General features: G+C 32.7%; 1 protein-coding gene across 1 annotated transcript; it reads left to right on the forward strand.

Annotated features, from left to right (window-relative positions):
- Nucleotides 1-4,566: 4,566 nt before the first annotated feature.
- LOC121244541 (ethylene-responsive transcription factor ERF118-like) lies at nucleotides 4,567-6,749 on the forward strand. Its single transcript, XM_041142653.1, has 2 exons — nucleotides 4,567-5,073; nucleotides 5,190-6,749. Exon 2 carries the CDS (start codon nucleotides 5,397-5,399, stop codon nucleotides 6,390-6,392), a length of 996 nt encoding a protein of 331 aa, XP_040998587.1. The 5' UTR covers nucleotides 4,567-5,073; nucleotides 5,190-5,396; the 3' UTR covers nucleotides 6,393-6,749.
- Nucleotides 6,750-18,773: the final 12,024 nt, after the last annotated feature.

Genomic DNA, 18,773 nt, shown 5'->3' on the forward strand with positions numbered 1-18,773 from the left:
CAACTATACGTAACTTTTATTTAAATATATATATATATAATAAAATCTTTAGGAATTAGCTTGATAAATGTTTAGATTTTGCTAGTACGCTCTATTTAGGTCTAAAGTTCGAATTCTCTTAAGTGTAAATAATTTTTAAAGATCATAAGATGAATGAATTTTTCTTTTAAATTATTCGATGTATATTTAGAAAAAACTCTTTACTAAAAACTTGTGCACCTGTATTTACAAAAATTATATATATATATATATATATATATATATATATATATATACAAGCATTGTGAGATTATAGATAATGCATATTATTTATGCATGGGGATGTAGTCACGTGACTATTGCCAGGCTGGTGGCGAGTGTTACATATCCCGAGGACAAGACCAAGACAAATTTAAGGAAGCACGGCCACAGACAGCACACGCAAGTGGACTCTTTTTTTTTTTCTTTTTTTCCAAAAAAATAGAAAAAAACAAGTGGACTTTTTGCCTTTTTTATTGTTTGGTCTACCTACTTTGGGGTGGGGTTAAGCAGACTATTGGGACCCACCACAATTCCATTGTGCTGGCACCATATGGACCGTAGGATCAATGACTTTGCTGTGTTTTTTTTTTTTTTTTTTTTTTCTTTTTTTTTTTTTTCCTCAAAGTCATTATCTTTTAGCTTGAACCTGCCCTTTTGAAGAAGTGCCCGCTTTGCCTATAAATATAAAGGAAATATTTGTTTCTCCAGCGACTCGGCTTTCGTTTGGCAGCTAAATTTATCTAATTTATTTTAATTTATTATTATAATTTTTAAAATTTTAATATAAAATATAATAAATAATTTAATTTTTTTAAATTTTAAAATAATAATATTAAAAAATAATATTTATTATTTTAATTCAATTCAATTCGACATCTAAACGAATCCAAATATTATTGTCGATTTTGGACATGTGCTAATTGACTGAGTTATGAAAATATCAGCAACATTAATCTATTAAAGTCAAATCGGATCTGTGTATGACCAATTTCTCTCCAGAATCACTTTAATAAAAGTATGTATTATTTATATATTGATCATTTATATATATCGGAGTGTAATCTGTCCCATTTGATCTAATTTTAGATAAATTTTGTGAGTGAACTGATATATACCGATTTTAAATTTTTAAAAATTAATATTGCACTTATACTTCCAATTGTTCTTGATTTTTAATATATATTAAATCTCTAATCTCTTATACTTATAGATATATTAATATATATATTAGTATATAGCGATACTGTTATTACTATACGTTAGTAATAATATAGTAATTAATATACTAATATATATTAGTATTACTAATATATTATCAAAATGAATATATTAAATTTTTATTTTATATTTAGTATGGGAGCCTGAACACAATGGAGATTTTACTGTAAAAAGTGCTTATAAGCTCTTTAGCTCCATGAGCAGGGATATGGGACACAGAACAGAAACATCAACTGCTGCAGATCAGAGACTGATATGGAAAGGTTCATGGAGGCTAAATATTCCAAACAAAGTGAAAGTTTTTGGTTGGAGGGCTACAAGTCTGCTTACATAATAAGGGCATTCCAAATCTAATTATAGAATCTGGCTCACTTGTGTTGGTTCAGGCTATTCAGACTGATGATTCCTTCTCTCTGTGTCTGTGCATGGTAATGTACTCAAGGAGATTAAAGAGCTGATGGGGGTGTTCAACCAGTGCAATATCCAACATGTGGGGGCGCTTGGGCAATGAAGGAGCACACAAGTTGGTCAAGTATGCTTGGCATATTGAAGATATGAATGTCTGGGAATTTGCTGTCCCTGATCTTATTAGTTCTATTGTTTGGGTTGATAAACAAAGTTTGTAATGGTTTTGGTGATTATTAATGAAAATTTTGGTTATCAAAATACATAAATAAATAAATAAATGTTCATGTTTAAAATTAAAATTTTATGTTATAAATTATAATATTATAACATTATTTCATATATAATTATAATTTATAAAAATATTATATAATATAAAAAATTAATTAAAAATATATAAATATGCAAATCAGTCCGGTCTGGTGCTAGAAAATATAAAATTGAGACCGAACCGGTTATGACCAGTTTTTAAAATGGAGGAACCGGTTCTGGACCAAACTAGTCTAAAACGGACCCGTTCTCTAGTTTATTTTTACATCCCTATATATGCATATAAAAAAGTAAATAAATATGAGATTCACATAAAAAAAAATTATTTTTAATATTAAATTTTAATCTTTTTTAAAAAATTATATAATAATTATGCACGTCACGATTATATATAATATTACTCGTGATAATTGCGTGAGAACCTTTGGATAGATGTGGCATGAAACCCAAGCGCGATTAAAATTGGTGTATTTAGACTCACGCATCTATCTTATTGAAGCATTATCTTGTTACCTTTTTATATCGACGACTTCTTATAGTGGGCAGGAGTGCTACTTGAAATTTTGAAGTAGCCATGAGGCTATAAATTAGTCATTTTCTCACATTTTCTTTATGATTATTCTTTTTTTTATCTTATGATATGGTGTGAAATAACTGAAAAATTATTTATTATCTATCATCAATCATGTGAAATAACATAAAACAAAAAATAATGAAAACTAAAAGTTAAAAAGATGATAAATAATTTTGGTACAAATGAAAAATATATAATCAATATTGATTTTTTCATCAACTTAGTTTTTATTTTTCTCACTAATCTTTTGTAGTTAGGAGTTTGTTTATGTATTTATTTGGAGTGTAAATGATTGCAAAATAATTTTTTTTTTATATAAAAGGGGTAGGGGTATCGGACTTTTCATTTATAGAACAGGGCTATATGCTATTAGACCATCAGATTCTTGGCAAATGCAAAGTAATTGATATGTAGCAAATGATCGAAAATTGAGTCATTAATTCAATACCTTAGTCCTAATAACAAAAAAAAAAAAAAAAAAATTAAAATCACAGCACAACCCAACCTTCTTTGTTCATTAAATTATCTTTTTTTACATATTATTCTTATCTTTTTTCATTAAATTAATTCAATACCTTATTTTTATTTTTCCATACCTTCTAATTTTAGACCTAGTTAATAAATTTAAAAGAATCGACATTGATTATATATACTACATTAAAAATAATAATAAAAAAATCCATTTTAGGTAATGTTTTGTCAAAAAAAAAATAAAGAAAGAAATCTCCTTAAAAAAAGAAATTAAATAATTGAGCAGATATTTCATATGCCGTTATTTATTTATTTTTATGGAACCCGTCGTGATTGATTCTTGATTCGGGGGCGGGGCCAACTTGGGAAGGAAGTAAAGCCAGCAAGGCTACGTAGCTCAGTGGCAGTTCCGTGAATAATGCTAACTTTGGCCCCGAGAATCTGAATAATAAGAACCGGACATACTCACCACACGTCCGCTGAATCGATTCGCGGCAACCAAACATAGGATACCCCACGCTCCGACAAAAGGCGTGTGTAAAACATACTTCCGTGAACGCCGTTATCAACCATTCGATTTGGAGATTGGCAACCACGTGCTGAGCTTGGATGTGAGATAGGGTCTCTATCTTGCTTTACTGGCCCCCACCGCTATTGATGATACATAACACATTGCATGACACTGGATGGATGGTCATGCTCAGTGAATGTGTATGCCCATAAGGGCCATGACAGCTCATCCACAAAAATATTTGTTAAGATTTTCAAAAACATTACAAGTTTTTTTTTCATAAAAAATATCATCTATTTTTTTATTATTTTTAATCATCTCATAATAATATGACATTAAATAATATATTTATAAGTAAAATATAATAAATAATCATTAATTATCTAAAATATAATAAATAATCATTAATTATCTAAAATATAATAAATAATCATTAATTATCTAAGTTTACATTATTTGATAATAAAAATTAAGATAATTAATAACATTACTTATATTTATATTTCTCATTACGCATGTTTTAAATAATATTTTTTTTATAAATAATTTTAATTTATAAAAAAAATTATATATTTACATATATAACCATATAAGTTGACGTATCAATTATTAAAAATGATAAAAATCTCAAAATTTAAATTTTAAATTTTAAAATATAAATTCAAAAATAAAATATTGATAAAATAAGACTGTTATTTAATATCATGTCAGTTGTTAAAAATGATGAAAATCTTAAATTTTGAATTTTAAAATTTAAATTCAAAAATAAAATACTGATAAAAAAATATTATTTCAAAATATTTCTCTTATTTAATACTAAAAGTATTCTACTTAGCGTTTGTGATGGGAATTAACAAGGAAATATATTTTTCTCTTTTTTTGAAGAAATTAAGAAGGAAATATTGAGTTTCCAAAAAAAAAAAAAAAGAAAAAAATATTGAGTTGCTTTTGAATTTAGGTAAGAGTCGTATATTAATTTAGAAATAAAATAGGGTTTTTTTGACAAAGTAGTGCATGTTTCTCGCTATTGTTTTAGATTATTTTATTTCTGAGTAGGGTTTTATAGCGATTTGCGCCTTCGTTCGAATAGTTGGGGGGTATAATAGTTGTGGGTCTTTCACTCCACTCCATTCGTCTCTTGTTGGGTCTCCGAGTCGGTCAATGTCACTGTTTCTGCAATTTTCCCTGGAAAGAACTTTTAACCGACCTTGTCGCTTTGTATCTGCAAAGAAAACTTCGGCCCTAGATTTCTAATCCTCTGGATCTTTATTGGTATCTGTTGGTGCTATTTTTATCTGCAACTCGTTTTGCGATTTTTCTCTCTTGGTTTTCAATCTCTCTGTTACGACAACGAAAACAGAGAGAGGGAGAGAGAGGTCTTTTGGGGTATCGCGGGAGAGAACAAGCGAGGTTGTGTTAGCGGATTTATGTCGGCTGGGTTTGATTTGGTTCTGATCGGGGCTCTGTTGAAGCTCTGTCTTTTCTCTGTTGCTACTTTTTCTGCGTTGTTTGCTCTCTTCTGCTGCTGCATGCTTCTCTGCTTTTTCCGGCAGAGGTTGAATCTGGTGCACTGTTCCGTTTCGATGCGTTTGAGGCCAAAAAGGTATAAACTTTTTTGTTCTTTTGTTAAGTATGTGCTAAACCTCCTTTTAATTTTGGGGTTTATGGTTCGTTTCTCTTTGGGATCTCAGATTCGTTTGTGGGTTTTTCTTTTTGCAGGACTTGTTCTGGAGTGAAGTGTTTTGGAGCTTTTCACATAAAACGATTTTTTTCCCTCTTCTTGTTCCTGAGAGGGGTCTAACTTGATACCCTTGTGATTTTGAGAGTTTTGCGCCAGTTTTTGTTTTCTTCGATTTTGTTTGCGTTTTCTTGAGAAATTTTTGGGGTATTTAGAGGGGTTTGCGAGTGGTTTTTCCCTTGTAAAAAATGACCCAGTCCCGCAGACGAGTTCCGAATCAAAAGATCTGCAAGAAGTCGAATAAAGCCAAAGCCCCTGTAATGGAGTCCGGCATGATGATGAGGAAAGTCCGTATAATCTGTTCAGATCCTTATGCCACAGATTCATCTTCGAGCGAAGATGAGTCCGTCAAATGTAAAAAGCGTGCAAAGAAGGCTAAACAACTCGTCCGGGAAATTCATATTCCCATGGTTTTACAACCGTCACTGAAGTCTCTCGAGACTGAGAGTTCTTGTCAGGACAGTAACAATGGCGGCAGAACCACCAATAGCATTAAAGCCGGGACGAAAAGGGTTTTGGCTAAAACCCCATCGAGCAGTAGAAGACCCTCTTCTTCCAAGTACAGAGGCGTTAGGCAAAGGAAGTGGGGAAAATGGGCCGCTGAGATTCGAGATCCGTTTAAAGGAGCCCGGATTTGGTTGGGTACTTTCAATACCCCTGAGGAGGCTTCCGAGGCTTACGAAAAAAAAAGGCTCGAGTTTGAATCCGCCATGGCTGCCAATGCCAACTCTGAGAAGAGCAAGAACAAAGCGGCAGCGTCTTCAGCCGCAGTGTCTCAGTCACAGAACAATCATAACCTGGGATCTTCCGGGGACTCCGAGAGTGTGCTGTCTCACACTTCTCCATCTTCCGTTCCAGAGTTTGAGACCTCGGCGTCCAACACCAATGTGAAAAATGTCAGTTCTGTCAAAGTAGGTGTTGCAACTAATTCTGAGATTGATTTGGCTGCGCTGGACTTGCCTGACGATTTGGGTCTCATCGGAGATCTATTTGGTGATATTCCATTCGGCCAAACAGAGTTTGATTCTCTCTGTTTAGATAATATTGGGCAGTTTTTTGATGACTTTGAAGTTTGTGGGACTGAGAAAAATGGAGGCAGTGAGCTTCCTAACTGGGATTTTGCTGATATTAGCGATGACATGGGCTGGATGAATGAACCCCTCAATAAAATACCCTGCCAATAAGTTTTGCAGCCTAGGATTTATCTATAGCAGAGTATTATTTCTATTAGCGGTTTTGTTTTAGTCTGAAAAAGGTTGAAGTTGTATGGTACACAGATAGATCTGTTCCTTGAGAGAGTGCTTTTCTTGCTGCTTTATACCATATTTTAATTTTGTTGTTGAGAGTGAGAGATGGGAAAGAGATGAGCCAACATTGTGCTGAGAAGAGTCCTTTGGGTTTTCCTGTGCTTTAAGAGCAGTCCAGAGGGTTCTCAAAACTGTTCTCGAGAGAGATTTTCCTGTTGATTGAGTCCGAAAATTTTGGCTCATTTTAATGTGACGAGAGTATGAATTATAAATATGAAACGAAGTTTAAAGTGATTTGCATCTTGAAGTATATGTTCTATGGCCTTCCTTTGTGCTTTTTCTTTTTGCTGTGTCTTGTAACCTAATCTCTGTGCAGACAGATTGGAGAATGTGATTATCTTTTTGTTATTAAGTGGTTTCTTCTTAATACATTCATGGAGACTGAAAATAAAAAGCAGAAACCTCGTGCCATATGCTCAGGTCTTTTCAATTGGATCTCTTCCTGTTGGGATGAAAGAATGCTCTACTTGTTCTTGATTGCCGGTGTAAATCCTTGGTTCTGTTCTTTAGCTCTGCTTATTCTCTTTATGTTGGGGTGAAAAAAATAGTGAAGTTGGGGACATTTTGGCATTGATTTAAGAGCTGTAAAGTTGTTGTATGGCCGAGCGTTCATTCTTCAGAAAACGTACACGAGGTTGTACGAGAGAGAGTGGGGGCCAAAGTTGGAGTTCTTTTGGCAACCAAAGCCAGCATTATCTGCAACTAGTGGCTGCAAGGGCAACAGTATTTATTTTTTTTTAATCATTTTTGAGTGCTGCTGAAGTTTTAGCAGCAGCAGCTGTATTCCCCCATCTATCCACACTCCCCAAGTGCCCTTCCTGCCACTGACCCCATTTAAATCGAGCTTGTAGTGACAAGGGGGAAGGGCGTTTGGTGACACAGCCTAATTGCATGTGGCTTTCTTACATTCATTGTTCTGTTTTTTGTTCTTTTTGGGGTCCTTCAGAGCGCAGCTTTTGATTTTTTTTGTTTTCATAATTTTTTTTTAGTATAATATGAACATTAAATTAAACAAAATGATAGTAAAAGGTTAATACCTAACAATAAATAAAAAAGAGTAATATTACATACAGTCGTAGAATATGGAAGCGTCATGTAGTTATTTTGAAAAAAAAATAAGGTTTATTTTTAAAAAATTAATTTTTTTTATGTAAATCTCATATTTATTTATTTTTTTAAAAATAATTATGCAGTATTTATGTACTTAAAACTGTAAGTATCATCTTTTATTAAAAGAAAAAAAAGAAAATGTCTATACAAAATTAGTGCTATGTATCTTGACATGAAGTCAAGAAAAGATGCTACTGCTTGCCTCTTCGTAGCATAAGCCATGATCTAGAATTGAATTGTCGTAAAGCAAAAGTAGAAATAACTGGGACTGCAGCAGTGCTTTTAATTATAGAGCTTACTATAAAGTTCTGCAATTTAAAAGTAAGCATGCATCTTAAACGTTTTAAAAGTTAATTATGGTAGTCTAAAAATGTGTAGTTATAAGCCGTAGCTTTTCAATTTGATGGTTTAAAAAAAGTTGATTTTAAGATATGTATGTGAAATAATTGTTATCAGATTACTTTATTACTATTTATAAACAGTTTTAATAATTATTTTTTTACTATTTATAGAGGATCTCAGATACTTTCAATATCCAAACATATTCTAAACCCGTTTAAGGTGCTTAAAATATTTTTATAAATTTACTAAACATTTTTATAATTTTTTTCTTTAAAAGAAAGAAAGATGTTTTTGAAGATAGATTCTGATTAGCATAAAGACAAAAGAAATATACAGTCAATCTAGAGTGAGAATCTAATGGTCTTCTAATAGAGATAGATACGCCAAGAGATTAAATTTACATTTTTACGTTGAGATAATCTCAGATGATTTAAACTGGTTATAGATAATTTGAGTTTATTTATAAAAAGTAATGTTTTGTGGCTCAATGTCTCATTGAGATGTTTTTAAATATAGTTAGATTGAGATGTATTTAAATATAAGAAATAAATTGAGATGGATTTAAATTTTTGATAAAAAGTTAGAAAAAAATCTGATAGATTCGATCTATAATTAATTTGAAATGAATTAAAATAAGTAAATAAAAAGACAAAATTAGAGAGCAGTTGGTCTTGATACGACACGTGCTTAATGCGGTATGAGTCATTGAGCTTTTGCTTTATGTATTTCTTTGTGATTGGAAGGTTTTAAACTTATTTAATTTGGGTTATCCTTACTTCATTTGGTCTGACTTTCTTCCTCTATTGGTTGGATATCTTTGCTCTTTTCCAGAAGAAAATACAGTTGGCAATGCCAATTTTCTCTAACTTTTTCTTTGTTGAAATGATATCTGTGCTTTTGTGTTGTGGAAAATGGCAATTGGCTTCTGCTTAATTAAAGGTTTTAAATTTAAGGCCTTAATTACTAAAAGTTAGTCAACATTTGGATTTTCCGTAATTATTTATTATAAAATGTAAGAATTTTTCCCTTTTTATATAAATCTGAATCTGAATATCACAATCTTCCATTTGTCTATTTTACTGTAGATGACACCTTTTCCTTCCCCTCACAAATTGAGTTTTTTATTCATTAGCTTTTCTATTTGTTTGTGGACTTTAGAGTGTAGATCTTGTTAGGGATGATAAACTTCATTGGATTCAGCTTATTGAAAATGTATAGTTAATAATAAGAAAAAAAGATAAAGCTAAAAGATAAGATCAAGAAGAGATAAAATAAACAGACTCAGATGTGTATAAGAAAAGAGCTTCATAAGGCAAGTATGATTTATTCAGAAGGAAGGAAAAAGACCTCTATAAAATAAGGAGATCTCTACAAATCCAAGATTCTCTAGGCACAAAGTCCACCACGCATAGTGACCTTAGGCCTCGTTTAGTTATGCAGTTCAGATAAGATGAGATAAGATATTTTGTTGAAAGTTGAATAAAATATTATTATAATATAATTTTTATTTTGAGATTTGAAAAAATTAGATTTTTATTATATTTTATGTGGGAACTTGAAAAAATTATAATGATTATATGAGATGAGATAATTTTGTATAACCAAACCAGCCCTTATGATATTCTCTCAAGGGAGGCATAATCTTCAACCTCCTTAAATTTTAAATTTTTCTATTGTATTAAAAGATACGTGAGGTTATGAGATATATGTCAAATCAGTTGTCATAGTGGAATTTGTTTCTAAACAACTCATGGACGTAGGTATTACGCCGAACCATATAAATCTCTATCTCTCTTTATTAATTTTGATTGATGTATTTATTATTTAGATAAACACTGAAGAATACTATATCAATACCAAAATCATCATCGTGAATTGGAAATAATTATATCCTCCAATCCGGCCGCGAATTTATGCATTAACACACTGAATTAGGCTCATCTACTACTTTTTGGTTATCTTCGTCTTACACTAATGCGCCGCGCCATTATATTCACGCACCACTCAAATCTCGACCTCATGAATGTCCCACCCAACCTCGTTAATACCAACACGTGAGTCTCACGAGCCAATCATTGTTACTGATTTAATTAATTCAAAACTAATCTTTCATTCTATGTTGTTCCTTTTACATTGAATGTGAATTTGAACGTAGCAATCCTCTAATCTTGGATTAGATTGAGAGTTAATTTTAATCCATCTTATTTTATTTTATTATAATTTTTATATAAAATATAATAAATAATTTAATTTTTTTAAATTTTAAAATAATAATAATATTAAAAAAATTATATTAATAATATTTTATTCAATTTTCAAATTTTATCTTCATTCATCTTATCAAAATTCTATCAAAAGACATGATTTATTGACTATAGTCCATTCACGAGTCGTTTGATCTATTGCTTTTTTTTTTTTTTTTTAATTTTCTTTTCAGAGTTAATTTTAATTAAATTTTTATTTGAAATTTAGAGTTTAATTTAATTGCATCTATGGTTACAAATAACAGAGTAACACGAGTTATGATCCCCGCATGGTTTTATCGATAAGTCTACGTTTTTAGGCAGAGGAGTTTGAAACTTTTTGGAATAAAGAAAAGTATTATTAAAATATTATTTTTTAATATTATTAAAACTTTTTAGATAGTCATTTGATATGAGATGAGATGAATTGAGATAAAAATTGAATAAAATATCATTTTTAAATTTAAAAAAACTGTATTGATTAGACGAGATAGTTGATAGGACATTTGTATCCAAACCGAGCCCTAGCCAATTATCTTAACTATCTAATCATTGTTGATTGTTAGCGTTTTATCTTCCGAAATACTTGAATTTTCTTGGTAATGTTTATCTTTGCAAACCAATCACTTAAATGCAAAAAATGCTATCTATATTTATAATTTTACACGCATGATTAAATTAGGCTTCTACGTAAGGCTGAAACACTGCTTAAGAAAAGAACTCTTGCCTTTATTTACGTAGGAATAGTACACATGCAGAGGCCTGCACATTGGCCTGCCCAAGAACTGTTTTGGCCCGACCCGACTAGACCATAATCATGGCCGACCCGAACCAATCGGGCCGGGTAAAAAATGAAGGTTTGTTTGTTTGATAATCTGAAACTACACAGTAAAAAATTAAATAATAACTCATGCGCAATCCATGATTAAATGCAAGAAAGTGCATAACACAACCAAAAAATTGAAAGAGCGAGGCTTGATCGAAGCCCTAAAATAGTTTAAACAAAAAAATAAATAACATCTATAATACAACAAACTGGCACGTTTAGGAGAACTCAGCTCGTGAAGGAGTAGAGCTTGTGAGAATTACATGATCGTGACGGAATGAGATAAGGGATCGGATCGGATCGAATCGAATTGAATAGAAATGTAATCATGGATATAAAATGATTAAGAATCTGAGCAGGCGCTGGTTCTTTTCATTTTGCTCGGGAGTGATTGGTTTCGACTGATATTAGATGAAATATGAACCCGGTATTGGGTTTGACCCGTTGAACCCCATGTCGGGCCTTTCGGTTTGATCGGGCTTAAGCCCTTTCATGCACAGGCCTAACAACATGTACGCACAACGTTATGTACAACACTATATGTATTGAGTGACAGCTTAATTTTTCTTATTTCAGTTTTTTTTTTTTTGAAAAAGGAATGCTTTAGATACAAAAATATTACATAAAAGTAAACCCATAAACTGATGTAGCTTGATGTTGTACGTTAGATTCTAAAGTTACTTTTATGATAAAGTAAATTTAACGGATCCTATTAAACCACATCAGTTTATAGATTTATTTTATGTAATCTGTTTATATATATAGCAATTTTCTTTGGAAAAAAAAGTGAGTGCTCCCAGGGGCGGAACTAGGATTTGGTGTCTGCGGGGGTGATCGGCAAGTGTGCGGTATGTGTCAACATAAGTAATATGTACTTTTTGCACGTGACTATATAAAAAAATAATCATACGTCATAAAATTATACAATTTTTCTTGATTTACTCATATTTTTCTAAGCTTTAAGAAAAATTTATAGATCAAGAATAAACTTGAAAAATTATCTAATAATATAAAAGTCGTTAGATTTTTTATTGTATAATTGTATTACTATTAATAAGTAAACAAAAAAAAGCATGTGAATAACTAATAAATTCTTCACAAAAAAAATGAATTCTTCACATACTCTTTCTATCTCTCTAGAAACGTCTCATCAATCATTTAACTAGATAAATTTGCTACCCTCATATGCAAGAATTTTCCAAATTTGTTTTAACTATTAGATAAACTCTCTTGAAACTTCTAGCTAGTTAACTGATTAATACGTGGTTAAAAACATTTCAAAGGTTTTAAAGGAAGATTATGTACAAGTGATAGGCAAGAAATCTAATGAAGTTGAGAATGACCCAAATGAAAAAATAAATAAAAAAAATCATGTAACTATATATGTAAGCTTAGAAAGACAAGAAAAACTTATATGATATCATTGATATGAAACTAAACAAACCGCACAATGCACACCAAAGACAAATAAAGAGAGATAGAGATGTCAAATCAAGACTATTATGTTAATGGACTTAAAGACATTTGAGTGATATACTGTGTGTTTGAGTGTTAGGGGGCAACGTTAAATATTTTAAGAATATTTATATTTAAAATTATAATTATATAATATATAAGACTAATTTTTAAAATTTTTGGGCGGGGGCCAACCTACAACATAGTTCCGCCCCTGAGTGCTCCATTGCTTAAACACACATTATCAAGAGTAATTGAAATTAATTTTGGCTGCCTCCAATCAATCAAGTCTATCTCAACTACTAAGTGTCTAGCCCTTATGATTTTCAACTAAATAAAAGTTTAGCATACTTTTGTATAGTTTTTAGTTATTGTCAATTAAATGTGCAGAGAGACAAATGTAGGTTACATTTTGCAAAGATGTCCATGCATTTGTTGTAAGGCAATATTCACTACTGTTACACAAGATGCGATTTCTATCACACTTAGGTTGAATGACAAGCATAGTCTTCTTAATCCCTCTTCTTCAACAAATCTAAATGACAACTTATCAAGCATTATCTTCTGCTACGATTTGTCTACAAGTCTAAACACTATACATTATCATAACAAGTCTCATACTACTAGTATCTCCTTCAAGCTTGAAATCTAAGATAATTTGGTTCTTATCCATATTCTTAAACATTTTTTTTTAATTTTTTTTATTATTTTTTTTACATTGATGTTAAATATGATACTTTATTGGTTTTTGTCTTATTCTTTTTCGTATCATATAAATAATCTGCACCGCAATAATTAAATGCAACGCTTGGTGCCGGGTTTATGTGGATCTCCATTTGTTATTCTTGTGAAATGATCCAAAATCATAAATCTTGTTCTATGCTCTTTGCTAGGGGTGGACAGCGGGCCCCTGCAACCCGCAACCGGGGAGGGCCCAATCCCACCCCGTATTTATATATTTTATTATATAAATATATATTTATACTATACATATTTATAAATATTTATTATTTGTACTATATATAAATATGGTAATATATATTAAATAGAACTTTTACTTAATATTTTGTATAAGTTGTGATGTAGTAGGGCGGTCCTTTTATAGATTGTCAAGGCAATACAAGAGTCTCATATTGCTTAAGTGTGAGACTTGTATTGTGAAGGCAATCTATAAAGAGGCCACCATACTATATTACAATTTACACAAAATATGCACTAGCAAATTTAAAAACTACATAATTTTTAAATTATAGTCATATTTATAAATTTATAAATTTACAATTTGGGTCCAAAAATATGTTTTTGATTACTTTTGGACCTATGAATAATTTTTAGGTCTAATGGACTGTAGTCCATTTTTGAAGTGGGCGGGGGCGGGAAGGGGGCTACTCGCACCATACACGGGCGGTGGGGGTAGCACCCCTACACTTTGCTAGACTTGATACTTATGTTGCGTGAGAGTGGAGGAACTCCTTGCCCTTTCTCCTTTCTCCTTAATATTGTTAAATGTGGATTTAGGAAGAGTTTAATTTGAAGTATCCATCTAAGTATGAAAGTATATTAGTACACATTCAAGCAAACTGAAAATAAGATAAATTGAAAGAGATATTCTATCATGATATATTATTATAAAAAATAAGCATAAGATAAGTGAGACTGGGATGCTTGAGAAATGAGATGAGATAAGAAATCCGTGAATAATAGTAAAATAATTTGAGTTATAATGTTTTACGGGATTTTGGAAAAGGAGAGAGAAAAAGTTGAATAAAAATATTATAAAGTTAAAATTTGTTATAATATAATTTTTTAATATTATATTTGTTTTGGAATTTAAAAAAGTTGAATTATTTTTTGTTTTTTGTTTAAAAGTTTAGAAAAGTTGTAATAACTAGTTTGAAAAAATTGTAAGGATTATTTTTAAAGTGTTTGTGTTTGAATGATATTTGGGATGATTATTTTTAAAGTGTTTGTATTTGAATGATATTTGGGATGATAATGAGATGTGATGATGATATGGGATGAAAAATCTTTCCAAACTTCCTCTCCTTTAATGTGAAAACACATTAATGGAAACTCAAGGAGTGTGGAAACCATGATGAAATGCACAATTAAGACTAAGGGCTTGTTTGGAAAACACATATCATTTCTAAATTTCTTATAATTTTCTTCTTAAATATCACTTAAATACAAACACTTTTTAATTTCATATTTTCAACTTTTTCATTTTTCATTTTTTTGCAATGAAACTTCCATTCATAAATCAAAGAATACATGATGATTTTTCAAGAATAATAAAAGGAGTAATCTCAGGAGGTTCCTCTTCCAACCACACTTACTCAGAAATTAACATTAAGCTTAACTTTGCAATGGCATCCACTGCTCTATTTCGATTTCTGTTTACATGCATAACATACCAGTGTTGATGAGCCATCAGAGAGCCTTTTATATCCTCAATGAGTTGACTATGCCAAGAATAATCAAATGAAGTTCTGTTGACAGCATCCACAACCAATTTTGCATCACCCTCGAACTGGACACCCCTCAACTCGAGCTCATGGCACAAAGTTACAAATCTAAGCAGAGCCCAACATTCTGCTATAGTAGCAGATTGGATACCAATTCTGGAGGCAGCTAGAACTGCATGTACTTCACCCCAATGATCCCTCACTACAACCCCAATACCCATTCTCTCAGTCTCTCTGACATAAGTAGCATCAACATTAACTTTTAGGAAACCAATTTGTCTGTCACTATTGTTACTTCCTGTAAATCTTCATTCGGGACCTATGAACCAAGTGTGGCAGGCACTTCAACATCCTGGATTGCTAACTGAAATAAGAGAGAAGAGCTTCTAAATTTGTTACTAAACACAAACTTATTCCTCCTTTTCCAAATGCCATGAAAAACAACAGCCACTCTATTCATAATACCATCATCTAGTTTGAAACCCAGATTACCCCATAAGGATTTAAAATCAACATAACTCTGCTTCCACTTCTGTAGAGGACTAGTCAACTCCCCCCAAACATCCATAGATGCGGGACATTGCCACATAACATGTATCACAGATTCCTCAACCAGTTGACATATCGGGCACATTGAATCCTCAACTATCCTTCTTTTGAACAAAGTTTCTTTTGTAGGTAGAATATTATTTAGAGCCTTCCATAGTAGTTGTTTTACCTTCCCTGTGCAGTCCAACATCCACACCTTCTTCCACATCTTAGAATCATGTGAAGATATAGAAGCCTGACCTATACCCTGGTTCTTCTTTTCCAAATCAATAAAATAGGCAGATTTCACTGAGAACAAACCCTTTTCTGTTAGACCCCATATAACCTTATCCTCCATACCTTGAAAGCTGATGGGAATTCTACTAATACAGTCTGCTTCCTCCCTTCCTACCTTGAAAGCTTCAACATTTATATGACATATTGGTGTTTGAACTTGGAAAGTTGATGGGATTGAGATCCATTTATCTTTCCAAATCTTAATTTACTTCCCATTGCCAACTCGCCAAACATACCCCCTATTTACCGAGTCCAAAACTGAGTGGAAACTCCTCCATATGTGTGAAGGACAATACCCCACTTTTGCCTTTAGTACATGACAAGATGGAAAGTATTTTTGTTTAAAAACCTGAGCAGCCAAGGAAGAAGGATCCTGAATGAACCTCCATACCTGTTTTGCCAGTAACGCCTTATTGAAGCAATTGAGATTCCGAAAACCCAAACCACCCATACTCTTTACAGCTCCAAGTTTTGACTAGCCTTTCCAATGTATCCCTTTGTTTCCCTTGCTATGATTCCACCAAAACTTTGCAATCAATTACTTAATTTCCTTGAGTAAACCTTTTGGAAGTTTGAATACACTCATTGTGTATGCCGGTATTGCTTGAAGAACGCTCTTTATCAAGACTTCCTTCCCTGCTGTTGATAGAAGCTTTGACTTCCAACTCTTGACCCTCTTCCAAACCTTGTCTTTTAGCCCTTTAAAAGTATCATATTTTGATTTGCCCACAACAATAGGTAAACCTAAATATTTATTGTAGTTATTGCAAATAAATCCGTCTGCATGTTGGAGGATACATTCCTTCACAAAAGCCCTTGTGTTAGAGTTGAAAAGAATTGAAATTTTTTGTCTGTTTAGCACCTGCGCAGAAGCCTCTTCATACATATGTAAAATTGGGAGTAAATTGAACCATTCTACTTCCATAGACCTGCAAAAAATTACACAATCGTCAACAAAAAGGAGATGGTTGATCCTTATGCCTCCCTTGGTAGCAGCCACCTCTTTAATCATTCCCTTCATTTCAGCTTGTTGGAGTAAATTACTAAGGCCCCCTGCACATAATAAGAGCAAGTACGAAGACAACGGGTCACCTTATCTTAGCCCCCTTAAGGGTACAAATACATCTCCTGGTTCTCCATTAACCACAACAGAATAGGTGACTGACTTAATGCAAGCCATAAGCAACTTGATCCAATGAGCACCAAACCCCATTCGAATGAGCATTGCTTCCAAGAAATCCCACTCCACCCTATAATAAGCTTTAGACATATCTAGCTTAATGACCATGCACCCTTCTCTGCCTTTCTTCCTAGCATGCATTGAGTGAAGAAGCTCATAAGCTATCATTACATTGTCAGTGATCAAACGCCCAGGAATAAAGGCGCTTTGGTTCCAAGAGACAATCTTTGTCAAAACTGATTTTAATCTATTGGCTAAAACCTTAGAAATCGGCTTATACCACACATTGCACAAACTAATTGGGCAGAATTCATTAACTGTTTTTCGAGAGTTTACCTTTGGGACCAGAGCAATAAGAGTATGATTTAACCCCAATGGCATGCTGCCATTGTTTAAAAAGCTCAAAACCTCCCTTGTTACCTTTGCCCCAACCACATCCCAATGGTCTTGGAAAAAACTTGCACTATATCCATCTGCCCCTGATGACTTGAAAGGGGACATTTGGCTTAAAGCAGTAACAACTTCTTCTTCAACAAAAACTCGGTCCAGTTGTTCCCTTAGATCAGGAGTGACCCTTTCTTCCACCTCTTGTAGGCATGCCTGAATAGAGTCTAAGGAAGGCTGAGAGGATTGAAATATCTGGTTGAAATGGTTCCAGAAACCAGCTGCAATATCCTCTTTCATCTCCAAAATCTACCCTAACCCATCCTCCACCATCTTAATCATATTTTTCTTCATTCTTTGATTGACACAAGCGTGATAGAATTTAGTATTTCTATCACCTTTAGCCAGCCAATGAGCCTTCGCACTTTGTTTCCATCTCAGATCTTCTATATCCAGTAACTCTCCTAACTCCTTTTGAAATCTCTTAATTGCCTGCATATTTTCTGCACTTTCATCCAATTCCAGCTTCCTAATTTCTTCAACTTTTTGTTTGATCGTAGCTGCTCTATTCTTGTTAAGATTCTTGCTCCAGGCCTTTAAATCTCTATTGCATGCTTATAATTTCTGTTGTACCATCCCACGACTTGAATGCAAACCACCCATTTCCTGCCAAGTGACTCTAATGATCTCTTTACACCCCGCCTCTTTAGACCAATTGGCTTTATATTTAAAAGAAGGTCAAAATCTTACTGTTGAGCCACTGCTGTAGGAATATTCTAAAGCAATTGGTCAATGATCTGAACATAAAGCACTCAATGTTTCAACTTTAATACTAAAAAACTCCTCCCTCCACAACTTATTAGCCAATGCTCGATCTAACCTCTCTTTTGTGAATGAGGAATCATCATGCCTATTGCTCCATGTGAACTTGCTTCCACTCCACCTCAAGTCGTATAAGCTCTCTTCCTGAAGAACCTCTCTAAACATATTAATTTGAGATTCTAAACGAACTCTACCTCCTGTTTTATCATTGTGAGCCAAAATCTCATTAAAATCACCTATGAAGCACCACCCCATATTCCGTGAATTAAAGGATTTTAGTAATTGCCAAACTTCCTTTCTCTTACTAGACTCCGGATGCCCATAGAAACAAGTTAACAACCAACAATGTTTGTTTTCAGTTGGTCTTACAATAAAATTAATATGCCTCTGGGAGAAGTTAACCAATTCCAAGTGTATATCATGTTTCCACATAACCATTAGTCCACCACTCCTCCCTACTGCATCCACCACAATATAGTTTTCATAATTCACTCTCCTCGATACCCTTAGAGCCTTAACAGTGTTCAACTTGGTTTCCATGAGGAAAACCACTGTGGGAGCTTTTGCCTTTAGTTGGAAACTAAGGCTTTGAATTGTTCGGGGGTT

This window comes from Juglans microcarpa x Juglans regia, chromosome 8S, assembly GCF_004785595.1.
Source record: "Juglans microcarpa x Juglans regia isolate MS1-56 chromosome 8S, Jm3101_v1.0, whole genome shotgun sequence".
Lineage (NCBI taxonomy): Eukaryota > Viridiplantae > Streptophyta > Magnoliopsida > Fagales > Juglandaceae > Juglans > Juglans microcarpa x Juglans regia.